Consider the following 21152-nt stretch of genomic DNA (forward strand, 5'->3'; position numbering starts at 1 on the left):
GTATCTGTTACGTCATCAAACCTTCTCAACCAATCACAAACGAGGATCGTGGTTTGTTTGTAAACAAATAAGTTTTGCGTAGGTATGAACTCTTAACCATACGTAGTTGATGGCTTCACCTGATGAACTGTACGGACAATTATGCAAGAAATACAGCATCGAAGTTCAAGAATGCGTAAAAGATATTTTAAAACAGTGAGTTAACTCTATTTATTTCTTAAAATAACTACAGGTCAACGAGTGTTGATGCTGTGCTGTAGTCGCAGAGGCGACTGTACTGTATATGACTTGCCATAGTCTGTATGATTGGTCAATTCTTTCCATAGACTGTAGGTTTATATATTTATTAGACTTGGGGGTAAATTTTTAGTTTCAGCCAAATTTGGAAAAATGCAATAAAAATATATTTGTTGCATCAGAAATAATGTGGTTTCAATGAATTTAACGTTTATTTTGACTGCAAACCAACCGATTTAGAGATTTACTATGTATACCCTAGTTCATCCCACCAATTATGGGGGACACCCTTTGGGAACCGGGGTTTTGGGTGGGGGAAGGGGGGGGAGGGTGTTGGGGCATTGAATGATATTTGCAATAAATGAATAATTAATGTTCCAGCACCCCTCCCCCATACCCCTAACTAGGCCTACCGGGGGGAGGGGGGTAGGGCCCCCCAGCGACCCCCCCTTAAAGCCACAGTAATTTTCAGGGCACCACAGAACCTAACAAACCCACCTAACCTAACCTAGGGGCCCTGTACCCCTACCGGGGGGGGGCTTCGACCCCCCTGCGACCCCCCCTTATGGCCAAAGTAATTTTCAAGGCACCACAGAACCTAACAAACCCACCTAACCTAACCTAGGGGCCCTGTACCCCTACCGGGGGGGGCTTCGCCCCCCCTGCGACCCCCCCTTAAGGCCACAGTAATTTTCAGGGCACCACAGAACCTAACAAACCCACCTAACCTAACCTAGGGGCCCTGTACCCCTACCGGGGGGGGGCTTCGCCCCCCCTGCGACCCCCCCTTATGGCCACAGTAATTTTCAAGGCACCACAGAACCTAACAAACCCACCTAACCTAACCTAGGGGCCCTGTACCCCTACCGGGGGGGGGCTTCGCCCCCCCTGCGACCCCCCCTTAAGGACATAGTAATTTTCAGGGCACCACAGAACCTAACAAACCCACCTAATCTAACCTAGGGGCCCTCTACCCCTACCGGGGGGGCTTCGCCTCCCCTGCGACCCCCCCTTTAACCAGGGGTAAATTTTAATATATATATATTTTGTTAAATCACTTCTTACCTTAAACGGAAGATGACGATGAAGATGTGGAAGGTTGTGGTTGACCCTCTTCTGAATCATCAAGTACTGGAATACGTTCAGATTTGGTACAATACCACACATGTCTATCCTCACGAAAATGTAAAGGCGAATCACATTTACCACACTGGACACTTAAAGGTAATACGGAATGCTCCCTTAGAAAATGATTCACTACTTCAGGAGTTCCATTATAATTCCCATGAAATCGGCCGATCACATCAAAATAGGAATAACGACATATTTCACACAACCGTACCGGAGGATCCATGACAGTAAAATGACGTGTGATGAAAATATAGAAACCGGAACTTTTGAAAACCGAAAACAAACGACAATCACGGGTTTCTCCCCTAATGAAATAGGGAAAAAAACAAAAGAGTATCGTTTACAATGTTATATTGCACGAAAAACAGATCCTTGAAACAAGACTGAGAGACCAATGAATCGTCCAATAATAACCCTTGAAAAGAACCCAGTAGTATTTTGATTGGAGGAGCGACATTAGTGGGAGGAGCAAATGCGCATTCAAGTAAATATTGTCACATTGCGCAATGGGGCGGAGCCAAGTAAGATGAAAACAGACATACAAACGAACAAGAGCTACCTTGCGTGCCCATGGAAAGATAAACACTAAACTTAGAAAAAGTCAAGACCTTCAATTCCTGAAATATTTTTTTTCTCTGTAAGTATGCATTAGCGACAATAATGTATTGAGAAGAAGTGTTTTGTTATCACGTGCTTTACTAGGAAAATATATTAATATAATACATTTCCCAATTTGGTTGAATCCAAAACTTTACCGACTTGGGATTTGTATTTATTCAACAAGTTAGACTAGGCTATTTTGTTTTATTTATTTTCAAGTTTATTTTTTTTTTGTGGTGCAAACTTCTCTAGTTTGTTTCAAACACGGTACTTGTTATGGTACGTGGGTTTGGAGATCGGCTGAACCATTATATGTAATACAATACAACTTTTCCCCATTATAACCTTATTTTCAAGCCTACTGCAATCTTTTATAGAATAAAAACTAGTGAATGTAGTTCAGGTAATATCTCAGTAGAGCCCCACCACACCGTCATTACCGCTCGCCAGTATGTAGGAACTTGACGCGTTTCAATTTTCGCCAGCAATTTCGACGGTTTTCTTTTTTCGTGAGATATCTGCGACGTTTTTTTTTTTTCGCGAGCAATGTGCGACGTTTATGTTTTTTCACGAGCAATGTGCGAAGATTTTCTTTATTAGCAAGCAATGTGCGACGTCTTTCTTTTTTCGTGAGCAATGTGCGAGGTTTTTCTTTTTTCGCCAGAAATGTGTGACATTTTTCTTTTTTTCGCGAGTAATGTGAGTCGTTTTTCTATTTTCGCAAGCAATGTATAACGGTTTTCTTTTTTTTTGCGAGTAATGTGTGACGTTTTTCTATTTTCGCGAGCAATGTGTGACGGTTTTCTTTTTTTGCGAGCAATGTGTGGCGTTTTTCTTTTTTTGCGAGCAATGTGTGGCGTTTTTCTTTTTTTGCGAGCAATGTGTGGCGTTTTTTTTTTCGCGAGCAATGTGCGACGTTTTTCTTTTTTTCAAGCAATGTGTGACTTTTTTCTTTTTTCGCGAGTAGTGTGTGGCGTATTTCTTTTTTCGTGAGCAATGTGGGACTTTTTTTTCGCAAGCAATGTGCGATGTTTTTCTTCTTTTCGCGAGCAATGTGTGACTTTTCTTTTTTAGTGAGCAATGTGTGATGTTTACTTTTTTCGCGAGCAATGTGCGACAATTATCTTTTTTCGTGAGCAATGTGCGATGTTTCTCTTTTTTTGCGAGCAATGTCTGACGTTTTTAATTTTTCTTGAGTAATGTGTGATGTTTTTGCAAGCAATGTGTGACGTTTTTCTTTTTTCGCGAGTAATGTGTGGCGTTTTTCTTTTTTCGCGAGTAATGTGTGGCGTTTTTCTTTTTATCGCGCGTAATGTGTGGCGTTTTTCTTTTTTCGCGAGTAATGTGTGGCGTTTTTCTTTTTTCGCGAGTAATGTGTGGCGTTTTTCTTTTTTCGCGAGTAATGTGTGGCGTTTTTCTTTTTATCGCGCGTAATACGTGACGTTTTTCTTTTTATCGCGAGTAATGTGTGACTTTTTTTTTTTTGTGAGTAATGTGTGACTTTTTTTTTTTTTGCGAGTAATGTGTGACGTTTTTCTTTTTCGCGAGTAATGTGTGACGTTTTTCTTTTTTCATGAGCAATGTGCGACAATTATGTTTTTTCGTGAGCAATGTGCGATGTTTTTCTTTTTTCGTGAGCAATGTGCGATGTTTTTCTTTTTTCATGAGCAATGTGCGACAATTATGTTCTTTCGTGAGCAATGTGCGATGTTTTTCTTTTTTCGTGAGCAATGTGCGATGTTTTTCTTTTTTCGTGAGCAATGTGCGATGTTTTTCTTTTTTCGTGAGCAATGTCTGACGTTTTTCTTTTTTTCGCGAGCAATGTATAACGTTTTTAATTTTTCTTGAGTAATGTGTGACGTTTTTGCAAGCAATGTGTGACGTTTTTCTTTTTTTGCGAGTAATGTGTGACGTTTTTCTTTTTATCGCGAGTAATGTGTGACGTTTTTCTTTTTTTGTGAGTAATGTGTGACTTTTTCTTTTTATCGCGAGTAATGTGTGACGTTTTTCTTTTTTTGCGAGTAATGTGTGACGTTTTTCTTTTTTCCCGAGTAATGGGTGATGTTTTTCTTTTTTTGCGAGCGAAGCGGGTTCGCTTATGCACGGTGGAGCAGAAACTAATAGATTCTATCGAAATATTAGTGACATCTAATGGTTTTTGTTCCATTGTGCTCTCGCTTCGCTCGTCAAAAAAGAAAAACATTAAGATCCCATGTACTGGCAAGTGGTAATGGAGCTGGGTTGGACTTGACTGAAATATTACCTGTAGTTCGTTGGTACAGAATAAGCTAAAAGTATGGTAGTCTAAGGGTTGATGTGGGGGATGTAGCCCCCTTTAGGTAAACAGTTGAGGATATGGCTTCTAGGTTAGGTTAGGTGGGGAACCTCAGTTAGGTAATGTTCTTTTGTTTGTTTACCCTTTAAAATGTGTTTGTTCCGGCGTAGATACTATCCCTCTGCTATTTATAGGGTATACTTTCGGCGTAGCTGAAAAACGAGCTATGATAATTTTAGTGAGGGATAACTACCCCATTCGCTAGTTAGCGGGTGGGCGGTGGGGTAGACTGCTCACTCACTCCTCTCAGCTGAGTAACCACTTTACTTCATGGCTTGGTAGATGACGGACATGCTGCCTTTCTCTCCTGCAAAGACTTGCCTTGATTGTTTTTCTGTCTTTTTCTCTTAGGTTTGTTTTCGTTTATCTTATACATATATATGCGTGTATATACTGTATGTTTAGATGGAAATATACAATTATTTTGTTAGATACTTGTAACTTTAATTTCTGTTGACAACGTATCCTAACTTGCTGCCCTTCCCTGCGCTGATGGTTGGCAGGTTCTCAACAATGACGTGTGTTTCATTACCTAGTTAAAGTGTATAACATTTCAGCTCCCTTTCAAGGAATTATCTTACAAGGAAGGTGACTTATTCCCCAAATAGCTCATGTTGTGCAGCGGAGCATGAATTGTAATTGATCATAACTTTTATTTTCTTTTCTATAAATAGAAGCGACGTAGAATTCAAGGCCGATGGCTTACGGCCGCCCTGTTCGTTATCCTGCGCTCCATGTGGTAGCTCGTGAGCTGCCCACGTTACGAGGTAGCAATCGTTGTCAACCTTCAACTTGATGTTCCTCCTTCGAGGGGAACTTCTCTCTCTCTCTCTCTCTCTCTCTCTCTCTCGCTAGAGAGATTTTATTACACCTACGCTTTTTTCCCATAGAGCTGGGAGAAGGCTTGCCTTAGGCAATGTCCTCCTTCGGGAGGACTTCTCTATCGTTCGCGACAGAGATTATTACACCTATGCTTTTTACCCATAGAGCTGGGAGAAAGCTTGCCTTAGGCGATGCCCTACTTCGGGAGGACTTCTCTCTCGTTCGGCACGACCGGATCGGCGCGCACGACCGGATTGGCGTGCATGGCCGATGTGGCACGCTCGACCAACCTTATGCCCGCAGCTAACACTGCGCGCACAGCCGATCTGGTAAGCACGATCGGATTGGCGCGCATGGCCGATGTGGCACGCTCGACCAACCTTATGCCCGCAGCTAACACTGCGCGCACAGCCGATCTGGCAAGCACGATCGGATTGACGCCCACAACCGGATTGGCGCGCACGACCGGATTGGTGTGCACGACCGGATTGGCACGCATGATTGGATTGGCGCGCATGCCCGATGTGGCACGCTCGACCAACCTTATGCCCGCAGCTAACGCTGCGTGCACAGTCGATCTGGCAAGTACGATCGGATTGGCGCGCACGACCAACCTTATGCACGCAACCAACACTGCTTCCGCAAACAACTAGGCACGCGCAATCAGTTGAAGTGCGCGAACAACTCTTATAATCGAGTTTTTTTAACTCTAGTTGCACGAAGTGTTTGCGCGCGCGCAAGCGTATTACTCTTATGACGGAGCGTCTTCCGACTCTCGTCGAAGTGTTCGCGCACGCGCTGAAACCTGCAGGAATGCCTGCTGCCTAGGGGTTTCCAACTCTCTAAAGGTAATTATGACACAGTTCCTTTGGGTTCTGGTCTTGTGAACCCGGTGGGTTCACGTATCATGATTCCTGAAAATTCCATCAGTAATCAGCGACAGAATTCCTGCTGGTTCTCGTCACAACATCCTTTAGGGTCATGAGGAAGGAATTCACGAATAGATTCTGAACCCCTTGGTTCTCATCCGAATTTCTTGGTTCCCACGATCGAGTATTTTTTTCTTAAAAAAAAAAAAAGAAAATTAAAAAAGGGTCTACCTCCCCCACTATAGGATGGGTCTTCCAAATGCGTTACTTAATACGTCACTCTACACTCCCAGCTGATTGCTATGCCAGCTAGGCTGGTTTCGCCAGCACCAATCCTTCCGTTTTTGAACGAACCACTGCCATCTTCCCTCCACCTTCCCGCTTCGAGTGGTTTGGTTAACAGACGGAAATCAGAGTGGAATGAAAAGTTCTTTACATTCCAGTTCATTTCCCCTGGCAGACCTTGCCTGAATTAGACGATAGTCTTCTCACTCGTGAGAAAGTGTTCGTTGGCAACTCTATCGGGTAAGAGGCCAATGGCAATTATATCTGGTCTTCTTGAAGCAAACCCCCACATACGAGACTTCATCCTTTTCGGGATACTCGTTCCTGAGAAGTTTTACAAAACATCAATGGGTGTTGTTAAAACTTCATGAAGGCTGTAAGCCTTCCCGGGAGTTCTAGCCATGGCAAAAACGGGAGGTTGTTGTCGTAAACTCGGGTTCCACCGTTTGATTGAGTCAGCCTCTTCTGTCATTGTACCCTGGTTACAACGACTTGCCGTTTCACAGGATAAACTTCTGAGACTTTCTATTCTACCCTTACAGGGTTATTGTCTCGAACAATTAGTCCCGAAGGAACAGTTTTGGCTGACGCTAAAGAACGATAGCAACAGCGTGGGCAACTTTTCATTACGTTTACGCCCACAGGTAGCCAGACATCCGTTTCTGTGTAATGAACACTGGTTAGCCCCTCACATAAAGAGGAGGGATAAACTAAAGGAAAAATGATCGCTTCTATAACTACTGTATATATTTTGTTTGAGAATTTGTGCACTCTCATTCAAGAAAATATTACTGTTATTCAACGATCAAAAATTCCCTGGGCAATAATGTTGCGATTCATTGCACATACATTATTCCTGCAACCGGATTCGTTGCAAACGTTTCCTGGAGGCAGAGAATACGCATGCGCTAGCACAGATGGACAAGTACATATGCATGCAAGCGATCTTTTTATCAATAAGGGCTATATACATCTTGCAATTAGACTTCGTTCTTTTAAGTTGTATAATTATATCCCTTACTGAAACCAGGTTATTCAGTACATTACTTGGCTACTTTCCTGTTACCAGACATACGGCATTTACGTTCTGCTTTCTTTTAGGCATTTTTCCCTTTCCCCTGATCGGAAGTCTTACTGTCCTACAAAGGCTCTGTCTGGAAACTTCTCATAAACATATCTGTTCCCTAGTAGGGAACATTTAATATAAATGCTAGTTTACCAATCGGAGACGGAGAAGTACGAACGTATTTTGTCCTAAGAAGGAGAAACCTCCGTTACGAACATTTTCAGCGTTCTCCAAGCGAGTTCCGGACATGACTTTTAAGTTGAACTACGTATGTATGCTTGTCATGCTCACAGTTTGGTGTTACTACTTCGTAGTAGACTTATGCTTTTTACCCATCCAACAATAGATTGAAGATAGGCTCAATCCCCTCTTGCGTTTGGTTGGATGCGTTCGGAAAGCGATGTCCATGGAGATTCGTTCTTATAACATAAGCTGTACTGATTAACTCGTTTACCGTTTGGTATCGGTCTTATTCGGCCAACCACACTGGATTAGTAGCCGTTGGAGGGAGGACAGGTTGTTCCCCTTCACTGCAAGAACGTGCAAATAGTTACACGTCTCGACATCATCTCGAGATGTGTTTATTGGTATGCACCTCCCCCCCTCACCGCTGGACGATCCGCAGATGATGGATGGCAGACGAGAGCTTCTGCAAAGAGGCCTGTCTTCTCGTCTTCCCTCTGGATCTGATGCTCTCTTTAATGCATCAAAAGAGAGGGGGGTGTTGGCATATGCCGCACCATTCCATCTTTGTCCGTTGTCCCGATTCAGAAAGGTATCAGCATTCACCTCTCTTAGAAAACCATCTAGCAGTATGAAGCCTCAGATGGACAGAGGACAACTAGTTGCCCCCATCCGCTCACTTCATTCTTGGTACAGGAATGTGCTTGCAAAACTACCCATATAGTGAGCTCCTAGTGTCTTGGAATCATCTTGTATCCAATAAAGTCTTAACTTTGTGAGGTCCCTGACTATGGTTATGCTCGCAGCGGCCTTGAACTTCAGGCTCCCGCTCGACCGTTCCCCAGTCCCGGAACACCAGGCCCTCAAACAAGATGTATTCCAAGATCGATGGGGCGGCCTAGAGGTGTGCTTTTTCCCCCCATTCGGTCTGGTGAAAAAGTCCTCGGCCAAGTCAGGATAAGCAAGATCTTATCAATGACTCCAATAGCTTTGCTATGGCATCCCGCAAAGTGGTTCTCGGACCTTCTGCAGCCCCTGACGGAGTTCCAATAGCTTCGCTATGGGAACCCGCAGAATGGTTCCCGGACCTTCTGCAGCTTCTGACGGAGTTCTTAGGGATCTTCTTCCATGACAAGATCTTCCAAGCAGCCACATGCTAACACTTTCCTAAACTGTAGCTTTGGTTCGACTTCATGCCTGGGACGATCCTACACCACCTCTTTCAGAGAGGCCTTTTGCAACGAATTGCGGAAAGTATGTCTAGGCACCTCAGACACTTTAGCGTCGGTCTTCCAGGCGAAGTGTTCGGTCCTTTGTGACTGATGTCGTGGAAGAGGATTCTTTCCCATCGATGCCTTTACTTATACAAGTTTGAGATCACTTGTCCCCCGTTGGATCTCGACCTCCTCCTGGGAACGCGGTTCGGGTCCTTCAGTCCTTGAAAGCCCCTCTCTACGAACCTTTATGCCAGGCAGCAGATCGCTTCCTTACATGGAAGACGGCCTTTCTACTCACTTGGGCTTTGATCAAGAGAGTTAGTGTGTTGTATGATCCATCTTCTGATGTCTCCTACTCTAGGCGGCGGGGAGAAGTAATCCTCAGCGGCGTCCCTGAGTGGATTTCCTGGACTCAAAATCCGAGTATGCTGTACCCTAGGTGCAGCCCATTTGGGATAAAGAGTCTTCGTACGGTAACCGAAAACCCATCAACTGGGGTTTTACCCTGTGAGGAGTCTGTAGGGTTACCTAAAAAGAACGATACCAGCTCACCCGCATGTGTCGGCACTGTTGACCAGCACGGGGAAGGTCAAGAGGAGGATCTCAAGGATTTCCTTCCCCTCTGGGATCGGAAGGCAATTGAGGTTGCTCTCAATCTAGACCCTCCTCCATCCTAAGACCCAGAGCTCGTAACATCAGTGGCGTTGCTACATCCCTGGGGTTCAAGAAACTACTCTGTGGCGCAGATACTTTAAGTGGGCATGCGGAAGCGTCTATTGACCTTCACGGCCCACTACCTGCAAAGACGTAACCCACAAGAACATGGAGACCTTTTCCATCGGTCCTGTGCAACCTAGATGATGCAAGCATTGAGTCAAGTGCAGCTACGTGTGTTCTTCTCTTTCAAGATATGAAGATAGCAGCATATCTTATCATGAGGTACTTAGTTCGTTTATTTAAAGCTGAAGATGTGTTCTCTAACTTCAAAAACCCCAAATTCCTTTTTATGGTGAATGTTTTCTCCTTAATGAATTGACTTGATTTTTATAGGGAAAGGCACTTCTTGTTGCAAAATTGGTAATGAGAAGCACCCTATGGCTTGTCTTCTGTGAAAGAAAAGTGGAATTTGTCCCTCTGAAGGAAGCAAGTTTTGTAATCAGAAGATACTGTATAGATTTTAGTGACTTTTAATAATTTGTGTACATTAGATCAATATACTGTACAGTATATATATTTGGTCATTTTCATGGTGTTGAGATTTAAAGGATTGACCAAAAAAAAAACAATAATATTGTTGTTTATTGGAAAGATATAAATCACAGCAAGGTAGTCACCCAAACTAGTAGTGAAACGTGTACCTCTTGCCAAAACAGAGGAGGAAGAAGATATGGGAAATTGCGAGCGAAGGGAGCGACGTCATAGCAAAGACCAGTAATTTATTACGTACTTGATTCAGTGTGGCTGATAAGGGCCATGGCTAGGAAGGATTCCATAGAAAATGGAAAGGAATTCCTATTTTCTATGAGATTGTGTACATAAAAAAAAGTGACAAATTAACACGATGTGAAATTGTAAATATACACTAAACAAACTTGATTATAAGAAATTAAGGCTCCTAGTTAAGAACTTAGTTGTTTGGGTTAGCCTAAATAGCTTGTATTGTATAAAATTTATCATGGTTTAACCTTATCTGAGATACTTTTTACGTATTAAGATTAAGATCATGGCATGTTAGCCAAGTTTATCTTGGGCAATTGCGAGGGATGAGGCAGTCTTCCCTCAAATGATTAAAGGCATGACTTCCTAGGTAAGTTTAGGTACTTGTGGGAGGGCGATTGACAGGAAGGGTCGTTCTTCCATGTGGTGGGTAAGTGCATGGCTTCATACGTTAGGTTAGGTTAGGAAGAAACATGTATGTTGTTGTCCCGTACTCACAATGCAAGAAAAGGTGTGTGAAAAGTAACCTCAACTTGAGGATTTTCATCATGTATATCATCACTGAAGGAAAGAAAGTTGCCCTTTATCATTTGAAATGTCACTGAAAAGGAATAATAGAATAAGAAATTAGCTAAAGCCAGATTTATCACGTAAAATTATTTTCATAGCAATGGTTACATGAACGGCTTTTTGTATAAGTGGTTAGAGATTTTTCTGAAATATATATACCCACTGTCAGAAATGCTAGACCAGTTAAAGTTTTTTCTTGCACTTAGAAATGCCTTTCTTTTCACACAGTCTAAGCTAATTCAAGATATTCATTCATCCCATTTTCATGAAGGTGTACACATTGAGGGCAATGAAGGGTTAAAGAATGATTGTATCCTTGGCAGGGAATGCAGTACACAAAGATTGGGGATTGGCCCTGTTCACTTATAACTTATTCGTCTTTAAATTCAGACTGTATCTTGAAAAAACAACGAAGGAAGACATACTGTACCCTAGTAACCTTGGGACTTAAAATTACACTGAAACAAACTAAGAAATCCAGACAAAAAATAATCGAATCCAAAGATAAGGAGCATTATAGTATTACACTTGACATAATTGATATGAATTCTTGTGGCAGGGTACCTGTCCCACAAAGTGGTAAAAAATGGCGAAAAGTTGTATCGTCTTTTAGTCGACTCTTATGGTAAATACTTGTCTTTTTTAAGGTATGGAAATTATAGATTTTAGTTTAAAAATACAGTACTGTTTTGTTTGGATTTGTTGTAATATTTCTTTTCATTTTGATTTTCAAATGATCTTTTCTTTCTAGAGGAGACATCTTAGACTTTTCCAACCAGACTTTATCCATTGGGACATGTGCAGTATTGGGGAAAATCATGCAGGCATCTACAGTCTTTACCAAGGTATGTAATTATTATCATCATCATTATTATTATTATTATTATTATTATTATTATTATTATTATTATTATTATTATTATTATTATTATTATTATTATTATTATTATAAGCCAAGCTATGACCCTAGTTGGAAAAGCAAGATGCTATAAGCCCAAGGGCTCCAACAGGGAAAAATAGCCCAGTGAGGAAAGGAAAGAAGGAAATAAATAAGCTACAAGAGAAGTAATAAATAATCAAAATAAAATATTTTATGAACAGCAACAACATTAAATTAGATCTTTTATATGTAAACTATAAAAACTTCAAAACAAACAAGAGGAAGAGAAATAAGATAGAACAGCCCGAGTGTACCATCAAGCAAGAAAACTCTAATCGAATATGTTGGAAGGCCATTATTCAGAGACTATGGCACTACCCAAGACTAGAGAACAATGGTTTGATTTTGGAGTGTCCTACTCCTAGAAGAGCAACTTATCATTACTAAAAAGTCTCTTCTACTCATACCAAGAGTAAAGTAGCCCCTGAACAATTACATTGCAGTAGTTAACCTCTTGAGAGAAGAAGAAATGTTTGTTATTCCCAGTGTTGTCAGGTGTGTGAGGACAGAGGAGAATGTGGAAAGAATAGGCCAGACTATTCAATGAATGTGTAGGCAAAGAAAAATGAGCTGTAACCTGAGAGATGGATCCTATGTACTACTGTCCGGCCAGTCAACGGACCCCATAACTCTTCTAGCGGTAGTATCTCAATGGGTGGCTGGTGTCCTGGCCAACCTACTAATGGTCTTAAAATATTTCAGGCGCTGTAGGATTCATGTGTTCATACAATATATGACCTTTTGTTTTTGACAAGATATTTTAAGAAATGTTTTAAATTAGAGGTAATTTTATTCTTTCTCTCCTGCTTTAAATTGTGTAAAGTTTAGTTTGTTCCGTAACCGAAATACAAACCACGCTATTTACATAGGGTTTACTTTCGGCGTAGCTGAAATTGACGAGCCATTAGATTTTAACGAGGGTTTACTACCCCGCGCTAGTTAGCAGGGGTAGGGGGAGGGGTAGCTTGCTACCCCTCCCCCCCTCACACACCGGTGAAATGTCTCACTTCACTTTTGGCTCGGACGATGTGTATATAAAAGGAGAGTTAAATTGAATTATACCTCCCTAAAAACTTGCTGCTGATAGATTGCCTGACCTTTTTGACCAGACAAGGGCCTCTTGTAGGGTAAAAAACCATGATTGACCATGTTCAATAGCTTACCAGATATGCACTGCACAGTACTGTAATACCCCGCCTATAGTCATTAATCAATACTAAGAGACCAATAATTTTTGACGTACAGTATGTGCAATTTTCGCAGTATGAAGGGACATTAATTCCCTATTTAGTACACATAATGAATATGAAAAAGTACATTTTAGTACTTACAACCTTCTGTCGTTATACAAAACCCAGATACAGTACAGTACTTATATTAATAAGCTGCCATGTGGGGTACAGTCCTTTTGTATTTAATATTTAAGGTGAGGTACATAAAGTCGGAACCGGCGTAAATAAGGGTATTTCTCTACTGTGTTTTTAATAGTTTGAAAGAGGCTGAATAAATGATTTTTTGAATAGGAAACTAGATGTTAATTCTCTTCTATAAGCTTATCACTTAGGTGAACAGACTGACTTTTTACGTTAGGGATCCCTTCAGTAAGTTAACTTTTGACCATTATAAATCAGGAGAAATGCTTGAGGAAGACTTTCTATCTGTGCTATTAGTGAGCATATTGTTATAAAATTTCATATCATAGACTAGATAAAAAAACCTGTCTTTGCCTGAAGCTTTTTGTAAGGAGACAGATCAGTTTCAAGCAAAAGCAATATGAACATCAGTAGAGTTTTATAAAAGTAATTCATCCTTTTTGTTACAGGATTATTTTTACAATGCTTAATTAACTGAAAGAGTTTCCTAAATATCTTCACATTGTTTGGAAAGACACCTTATTGGCAATGATGAATCTCTCATTACATAAACTCTATTTCCATCGATAAAACTGCTATTAGAGGTTTCCTTAAATATACATTAATTGAGGAATGATTCAGGGTTTGTCATTTATACAATAAGGTTGGGTGAAATGAAGTCCATAGCTTTGATTTGAATTAAGGTCCTCTGTTTTGCAGGGAAGTTTTGAAGACTGTTTGCTTGAAGAAGATGGCATGAAATCGATCCTTTTGGGACTTTGCGGAAATACCTCCATAAAAACAATTTCTCTCAAGGGAAATAATATTCAAGGCAGCACCACTAATGCCTTGTCCAAGATGTTGCAGCACAATGTTGCCATTACTAGGTTCGTCTTCTTAGTTGTGTATACAAATAGAAAAAGGTATTATGGAAGTACAGTACAGTACTGTATAAAACATGAAAGAACGGTCAGTTATCTGGAGATAATAACAAACTGTAATGTATTAGTTTGACTTTCTCAAGTTTTTTGGCTTTATTGTTTCTAGCTTTTGCATTTTCACTTAATTTTATAGCTTTTATGTAATTTTTTTTCAGGCTCTCATTAGAATGGAATAATTTAGGTCTGTGTCCTGATAGTTTTGCTGCCTTTTGTGAATCTCTTGGTGGCAATTCAATCCTTCAATACCTTGATTTACGGAGTAACCAGTTGGGAGCCGATGCAGCGTCAAATCTAGCTCAGGCTTTAATGAGAAATAGAAGCCTCCTCTCCTTAGGTATGAATTGACTTTCAATAGGTAGTGTTGATCCACAGCATAGCAGTTGCTTTAGATTATTGCTTTGCTTGAAGAGATGAGGCAGCCTTTAATGTTTACTTTTTTTATTATTCATAATTACTGCATGCTGTGTTTTAGCCTCTATCATTTAGATTTTTAGTACAGTACTGTACTTTATATTTATCAGTCATAAATGGTTGATGAGGACCAAGTTATGAAATACAGTTTGTTCCTATGTGTATATAACCAATCTTTCTTTAAAATATGGATATGATTTCAGAAGTGCTGGAACAGCCATTGAATCGTGAACAAGATACTGTAGTTGGTTAATGATAGGTGGCACAAGGCTGATGCCCCACCAACCTACCTGTCACAAAATAGCCACTTTTGTTCTTTGTCTACAATTAGTATGGACGTACCATAGCGTTCTTTCGTCTGTTGGATCTTTTCTTATATTTATTTGTGATAAGTGATGGTTTTTTTTTTTTTTTTTTTTTTGAGCAATTTTGCTTGTAAGTGGAAGTGCACTAAAGGTAAGCACATGTGAAGAGAATTTTGTTCCAATAAGGATACAAACCTTTGAAATCACATGTGTTGTGTTACTTTGTAAAGACGTCTGTGAGCAAGCCCTTTTCGGAGCATTGTTCTTCTTTCGATCAGGAAGGCAATAAACTCAAGAGCATAACTTGTCTTGCTTCATAGTAATTTCACGGTTTTGGGAGATGGTTACTGTACCAATTTCGGACTGAGTTTCTCTGCCTGCATGCTGAATAATGAAAATTTTTCTTTTGGTTGGCTCACCGTGCACCGACTCTGTTCTCTGGATGGTGATCCCTGTGTTGAAGTGTCAGTGAGTGTTCCTAATGCCCCAATGTAGTGGTTTCTGTAGCAGCAGAGGAAGCTCTTGTAGTTTCTTTCTTATAGGGAGTTCTGTCATTAATTGTTGTCCAGACCATAACTCCTCTAAAGGAAGAAAGAAGGGTTGGCAAGGGAGAGGTGAGTTCACCCACTCTATTCCTCCTCTACTAATCTACTCCTCCTCCTCCATTTGATTCGTTGGACTTTTCTTTTTCGAGAAGAGGACGACGATGAAGATAGTTGTGTGAGAAGGCCTTGCTCTAAATGCTCCTGGGGATTTATTGTGATTGTTCTCCTCCTTCTGTAGAGAGTGATGATACTTCCCCTCTAACTGGCACCTTACTGGTCAGTCAAGGGAGTGTTATGCGGTGTTACAGTTACCGCTGTTGCACTATGAAAAGGTGAGCTGTCCTGTTCAAACAAAACATCACCACTGTAGGCAAATGGAGGGTGGGAGTGAATATGCCCACTTTTCTTGTTCCTGTCGTGGTATGGAAGATTCTTCTTTACCCCGGTGTGCGAGCTGGAACTCACCTTCACTTCAGACTGGTACCTTTAGGATTAGTTAGCAATCCTTAGCCTGGTGTTACAGCCACTGCTGTTTCATCAGTTGCAAGTGAATGGTCCTACCTCAACTGATCTCCAGCACCATACATTAGTCTACTATGGGGTATTGTTTGCTCTACCGCTTCTTGTCAATACAGTACAGAGCTCATGCGTTGGCCAGTACCTTTAGTTGTTGGTAATTGATCGTGAGCATGGTATGACAGCCACCGCTGTTTATCAGTTGTAGGTGGACGTTAGGACCGATCTCTAACACAGTACAATAAGGTGGTAGAGGTATTGTTTATGCTACCCCTCATTCTGTTACAGAATATGGCGGATGGAGCTCGCACAACCATTTGGCTGTTGCATTTTTTTGAATATTTTATTTTTTGTGAATTAGCCTATGGTGTTTGAAACCCCCCTTTCTGAGTGGGGATACCTTAACATGGGGAAATGGTTTGATTATCGCCATGATCAGGAAAGCTGTACTAGTCAGGGCCACCATACTAGGTTGGATTTCCCACCATCACCAATCTGCACTGGCCACTGTAGAAATAAAAACTGGCCAAACCTCAGATATTAATAAGGACATGTCTGAGGCCTTTGTCGTGCATTGGACTAGAGATGGCTGCATTTGTTGTTGTTAGAAATCCATGTAATGGTCATTATCCTTGCAATGAGTTGTAATAACATTGTTACTGTCATTAGAATGAATAACTTTCATGTCATAATTTGGGTGAGAAAGAAGCATTATAGAGAATTATTTTTCATTATTGCACAGCATTTGGTATCACTTGTTATCTTGTGTACATATATTACTTGTTATGTGATCATTGATAATTTATGTAGCTTAGAAATGCTGTATCTAGATTTGGAAATGATATCACCGATTAGTATCCTATATTTTTTATGTAATTTTTAACTGGTACAAATATTCATTCTTTGCTTTCTTTATTTGCTTGAGTCTGCACTATCATTTGTTGTTATTGACTATGTTTTACCTGTACTTATGCTTTGGTTGTTATGTATTTATTTGATAATTATATTACCTGAAATTTTTGTACATTCTATTATTAGAATGATAACTCATCACTTGTGCACCCATATGGTTTATGTACCAACATTTGTATCTGCAAATAAGTACCTTGTACATCATTCAGTAACCCTGTACATTGTAAGTCTTTTCATGATATAATCATAATCATAACTGATTGACTTTTGATTAGATGTCTCTGCAAGTAGAGACAAGAAGAATTCTTAGTGAATAAACAAATAATAAATGTCTAAATTTTGTGCTGAAACTTGATTTTATGAAGAAATCTGATGCTAGACTAAGTGTTGAATGTATTTGTTAGCATTGTGGTTTAAATGAGTCAAAGTTTAGTTATTTGAATCATGAATTAAATATTCATGGTACAATATGTGCTTCTCTAATGTATATATTGTAATTTGCTTTCCTGTACAGAGGTGTTTTATTGTATTAAGATATCGCTTATTTTATTTAATGACCATAACTGTAACAAGGTTTTTAATGTTCATTTATTTCCCCCCCTAGATATAAGATGGAATAGCCTTGGTGGGACTGGAGGGAAAGCCTTGCTTGAAAGCCTCCGATTCAATAAGATTCTGACAAAACTAAATCTTGTTGGAAATAACATTCCAAATGATATAATAAATAGAATAGGTAAGTCTTGTGTAAAAATTTAATTTTTAAATATTTAACTTAGCCGGTGAATATATAATAGCTGCTGCTCCAGCGGCTCGACAGAAAACACACACAAAAACTCGCGAGCGATCGCTATGAAGGTTGCGGGTGTGCCCACCAGCGCCAACTATCGGCCAGATACCGCATATACATGTAAACAGACCCAATTTTTTCTCTGTCGGCCTTAACGACAAGACGTATCAATACTCGCTGTATAACCTGGAGTTTTCTCAACATATTTGGTGAAGTACTTCCTTTTGGTTTGAGCTTTCGCAGTGCAGGTGTTTTATCTTCAACTTAAATCTTGAACTCGTTTTTGGATAGATTTAATTTTTGATGACTTTGGATTGTTTTTTGGACTTTCTTTGACTTTTAAATGGCCGACCCTTCCCTTAGTACGGAAGTGTGTTTTAGGCTTTTAGCAATTATCTTATCACGTTATAAATTAATTATAGATTTTCCTCTATATATTTTATATCTCAACCGCCTTTATTAGGCCTCTTCGATTAGCTTTCCATTTATAATAAACATCAAGATAAATTTTAATGATTTGTTTATATGCGACCTTTCCTGAGAGTAGGCGGTCCTAACTTGGAAACCGAAGTTAAACAATGTTGAGCCCTTTCAATCGTAAATAACTTTTACAGAGCAAATGATTTAAAACTTATTAAATGAATATTTTTTAGTAGATATTTTATGAAAGATTTTCTTTGAATAGTCTTCGTACTGTTTCAAAGATGAACTAACGTTTAGTTTATTTATGCTACGCAGTTTGCGCTCTATCGTTACGATAGAGAGAGAGAGTATCACGGTTTCACTTTGCAGAAAGAGTAAATTGATTCTGACGTTTTGTTCATTCTTCTTTCAAAGCTTAAATGTTTTAAATACTATTTTAAAGGAACTTTTTAATTGAAAAACCTTTCAGTTTTTTCCTTTGGTCAAATAACCTGTTTATTGACGAAAGGTAAGTGGGCTCTTCTCTTCGGTGCGTAATCAAGAGAGAGAGAGAGAGAGAGAGATAGAGACGGAGAGAGAGAGAGGAGAGAGAATGTTCCGATCTTTATTCTCGTCCCAAGCGAGTAACGTTGTTCTCGAGTCAGTTTTACTCTCGTCCCTAGTCTCTGTACGGGGAGAAAGGATAAAACGTTTTTAGTTTTTATTCTCGTCCCAAGGCACTGTACGGTGAGAGATTGAAAACGTAGTTTTGAATGAACTAGTGTTTAGTCTCCTTCCCAGCCACTGATCTTTTTATCTTAAAATATGTTTACTGTTTTTTGCTAGTATTAATGTGCTTACATTATATGACTGATTTCGCAATTATAACCTTTTGATGAGGGTAGAATTGCGTGCTTCAGGTAGAAATCAGTTTTATTCATACCTAATGTGAATTGTTTTAAAAAAATTTGATTTCAGTGAAATAAGTGCAAAACAGAAAATCGTAGTGATGAAGTGATAATTGCGCAAAGTGTTATCAGTGTTGCGACCGAGGGTTCGTCTGTTCGTGCCTGTCGTTCGCCTAGTCCGAGACCTCTTGCAAGCTCCCAAGCCCAGGGGAGAAGTAATGTCGTACAACTTATGGGTTCGAGAGGACTTGATCAGCGAACAGACGTTCCCTCTATGGTTTCAGGCGTGTCTCATCAACACCGCCCCTACCATAAGACGAGCGAGACGATTTTCTCCTCGTCATCCGAAGGCTTTTCGCATAAGAAACCGTGGAACAAGGTTTCGAGGCCCTTTAAGCGAAAGTCAGTCCTTTCAGGACAGGTCCAGCGTCCTGGTTTTAACTATTAGGACAGCTCTGACCCTATGCAGTCATCGGAAGACTGCTCGCCGCCTAAACAAAAGCGTAACACAGGCTCCGAGAGTCTTTTTGTAGGCAAGGTTTTGCAGTCACAGACGTTACCCTCGTCTCTTACCGCAACCATTCCCGTTGATCCTAAATGGGTTGTACGGCAAGACATGCAGAATAAGCTTGCCTCTCTTATGGAGGACTATTCTGCTGAGCAGGTTCACGATGATCCTCGCCGCTTAGCTGATCGAGATCCTGGCCGTCAGCCGCCCAAACGAACCTTTGCTCGTCCTGTTGACGTTGACGTTACAAAGTCACGTCAGTCACGTTTTGTAGAGCCTCACTCGATGCAGTCCAATGTTGACTTTCAGCCGCTTGTGGACGTTCAGCCGCTGCCGCATGCTCTTGTTGACGTTCAGGACGTTCGCCAACCAGCGAAGTTGACTTGTTTTGACGTTGAGCGTCAAGCACCGCAGTCAAGAGTTGTTTTGACTGCTCAGTCTAGGCAGTCAAGGCAGTCTCGAGTTGACGTCGAGCGTTCTCCCGCACCTGTTGGTTGTTGCTGGTCAGTCCTTTAAGCAGTTACATGACATAGCGTCCTTGACTGCTACTGTTGCTCCTTTGCGTGTGGACTCTGCTTGTCAAGCATTGCCACCACGGCAGGTCTCTCCCTTGCTTGAGACTCGGCTATTGTCGGACAAGGTTCCTTCAGATGAGGAAGTTGCTGTTCCCCCTCCTACTGATATTCCCTTGAGGACTCTGTCAGACAGAGAGGAGCCTAAAGCTGCTCAGCCCTCTATGGACTTTAAATAAATCATGCTGATTTTTAAGGATCTTTGTCCGGATCTTTTTGTAACTGCTGCTCCTCGTTCGCCTAAACGTCAGAGTTTACACTAGGCCTAGCTACTTCGAAGCCGTTGTTTTATAAGCTAGTGCTCTCTCGCTCTTCTAAGAGAGCTTTACGTTTGCTAGGCGACTGGTTTATCACCAGGAGGAGTTTGGGGGAGACAACCTTTGCTTTCCCTACTTTTAAGCTGGCTTATAGAGCGAGAGTCTGATATGACACGGGAGAAGTTCTCGGCTTGGGAGTTCCTGCCTCTGCCCAGATAGACTTCTCAAACCTCATAGACTCTCCCTGGCGCCTGGCCATGAGACGCTCCAAGATTTTATGGTCGACTTCAGAGCTAGACCATCTCCTGTTAGGAGTTTTTTCGAGCGTTTGAAGTTTTGCTGTACAATTATGTCATGCATAAACAAGGCTTTCAGGGATGGCTCCAATGATCTGACAGCCACGTTCTCTGCAGGAACAAGTCCCTCAGGGATGGCTCCAATGATCTGGCAGCCATGTTCACTGCAGGAGTACGTAAGAGGCAAGTGCGCTCAATGTGTTCATTGTCAAGACAAACTTCACGATGAAGTCTACCAGGCTGTCTTGACAGCATTAATGGAAGGCGACTGGATGGTCTCTCTCGACCTTCAGGAGGCATACTTCCACATTCCTATACACCCGGATTCCCAACCGTTTCTGAGGTTTGTTTACAGGAATGTGGGGTACCAGTTTCGAGCCCTGTGCTTTGGCCCCAGTCCTGCTCCTCTCGTGTTTACGAGGCTCATGAGGAATGTGGCAAAATCCCTCCATCTATCGGGGATCCGAGCCTCCCTGTACTTGGACGACTGGCTTCTCAGAGCATCGTCCAGTCTTCGCTGTCTGCAGGATCTACATTGGACGTTGAGTCTGGCCAGGGAGTTGGGACTTTTGGTCAACCTAAAAGTCCCAACTGATCCCATCCCAGATTATTCTATATTTGGGGATGGAGATTCGCAGTCCAGTTTTTTCGGGCTTTTCCGTCTGCCACCCGAATAGAACAAGCCCTGCTCGAAGTCCAACTAATGCTGAAAAGAAAACGTTTGTTCAGTCAGGAGTTGGAACAGTCT

General features: G+C 41.1%; 1 protein-coding gene across 2 annotated transcripts in view; it reads left to right on the forward strand.

The window, feature by feature from the left end:
- Positions 1–21152, forward strand: part of LOC137629757 (leucine-rich repeat-containing protein 45-like) — a 121907-nt gene continuing 100755 nt past the window's right edge. For both annotated transcript variants that reach the window (XM_068361363.1, XM_068361364.1), the window contains exons 1-5: positions 1–195; positions 11504–11597; positions 13765–13931; positions 14141–14319; positions 17279–17407. In XM_068361363.1, coding sequence (XP_068217464.1) covers positions 110–195; positions 11504–11597; positions 13765–13931; positions 14141–14319; positions 17279–17407 — 655 coding nt within the window. In that variant the 5' untranslated portion in view covers positions 1–109. The remainder of the gene's footprint in view (positions 196–11503; positions 11598–13764; positions 13932–14140; positions 14320–17278; positions 17408–21152) is intronic.

Source organism: Palaemon carinicauda, chromosome 37 (assembly GCF_036898095.1).
Source record: "Palaemon carinicauda isolate YSFRI2023 chromosome 37, ASM3689809v2, whole genome shotgun sequence".
Taxonomy (NCBI): Eukaryota; Metazoa; Arthropoda; class Malacostraca; order Decapoda; family Palaemonidae; genus Palaemon; species Palaemon carinicauda.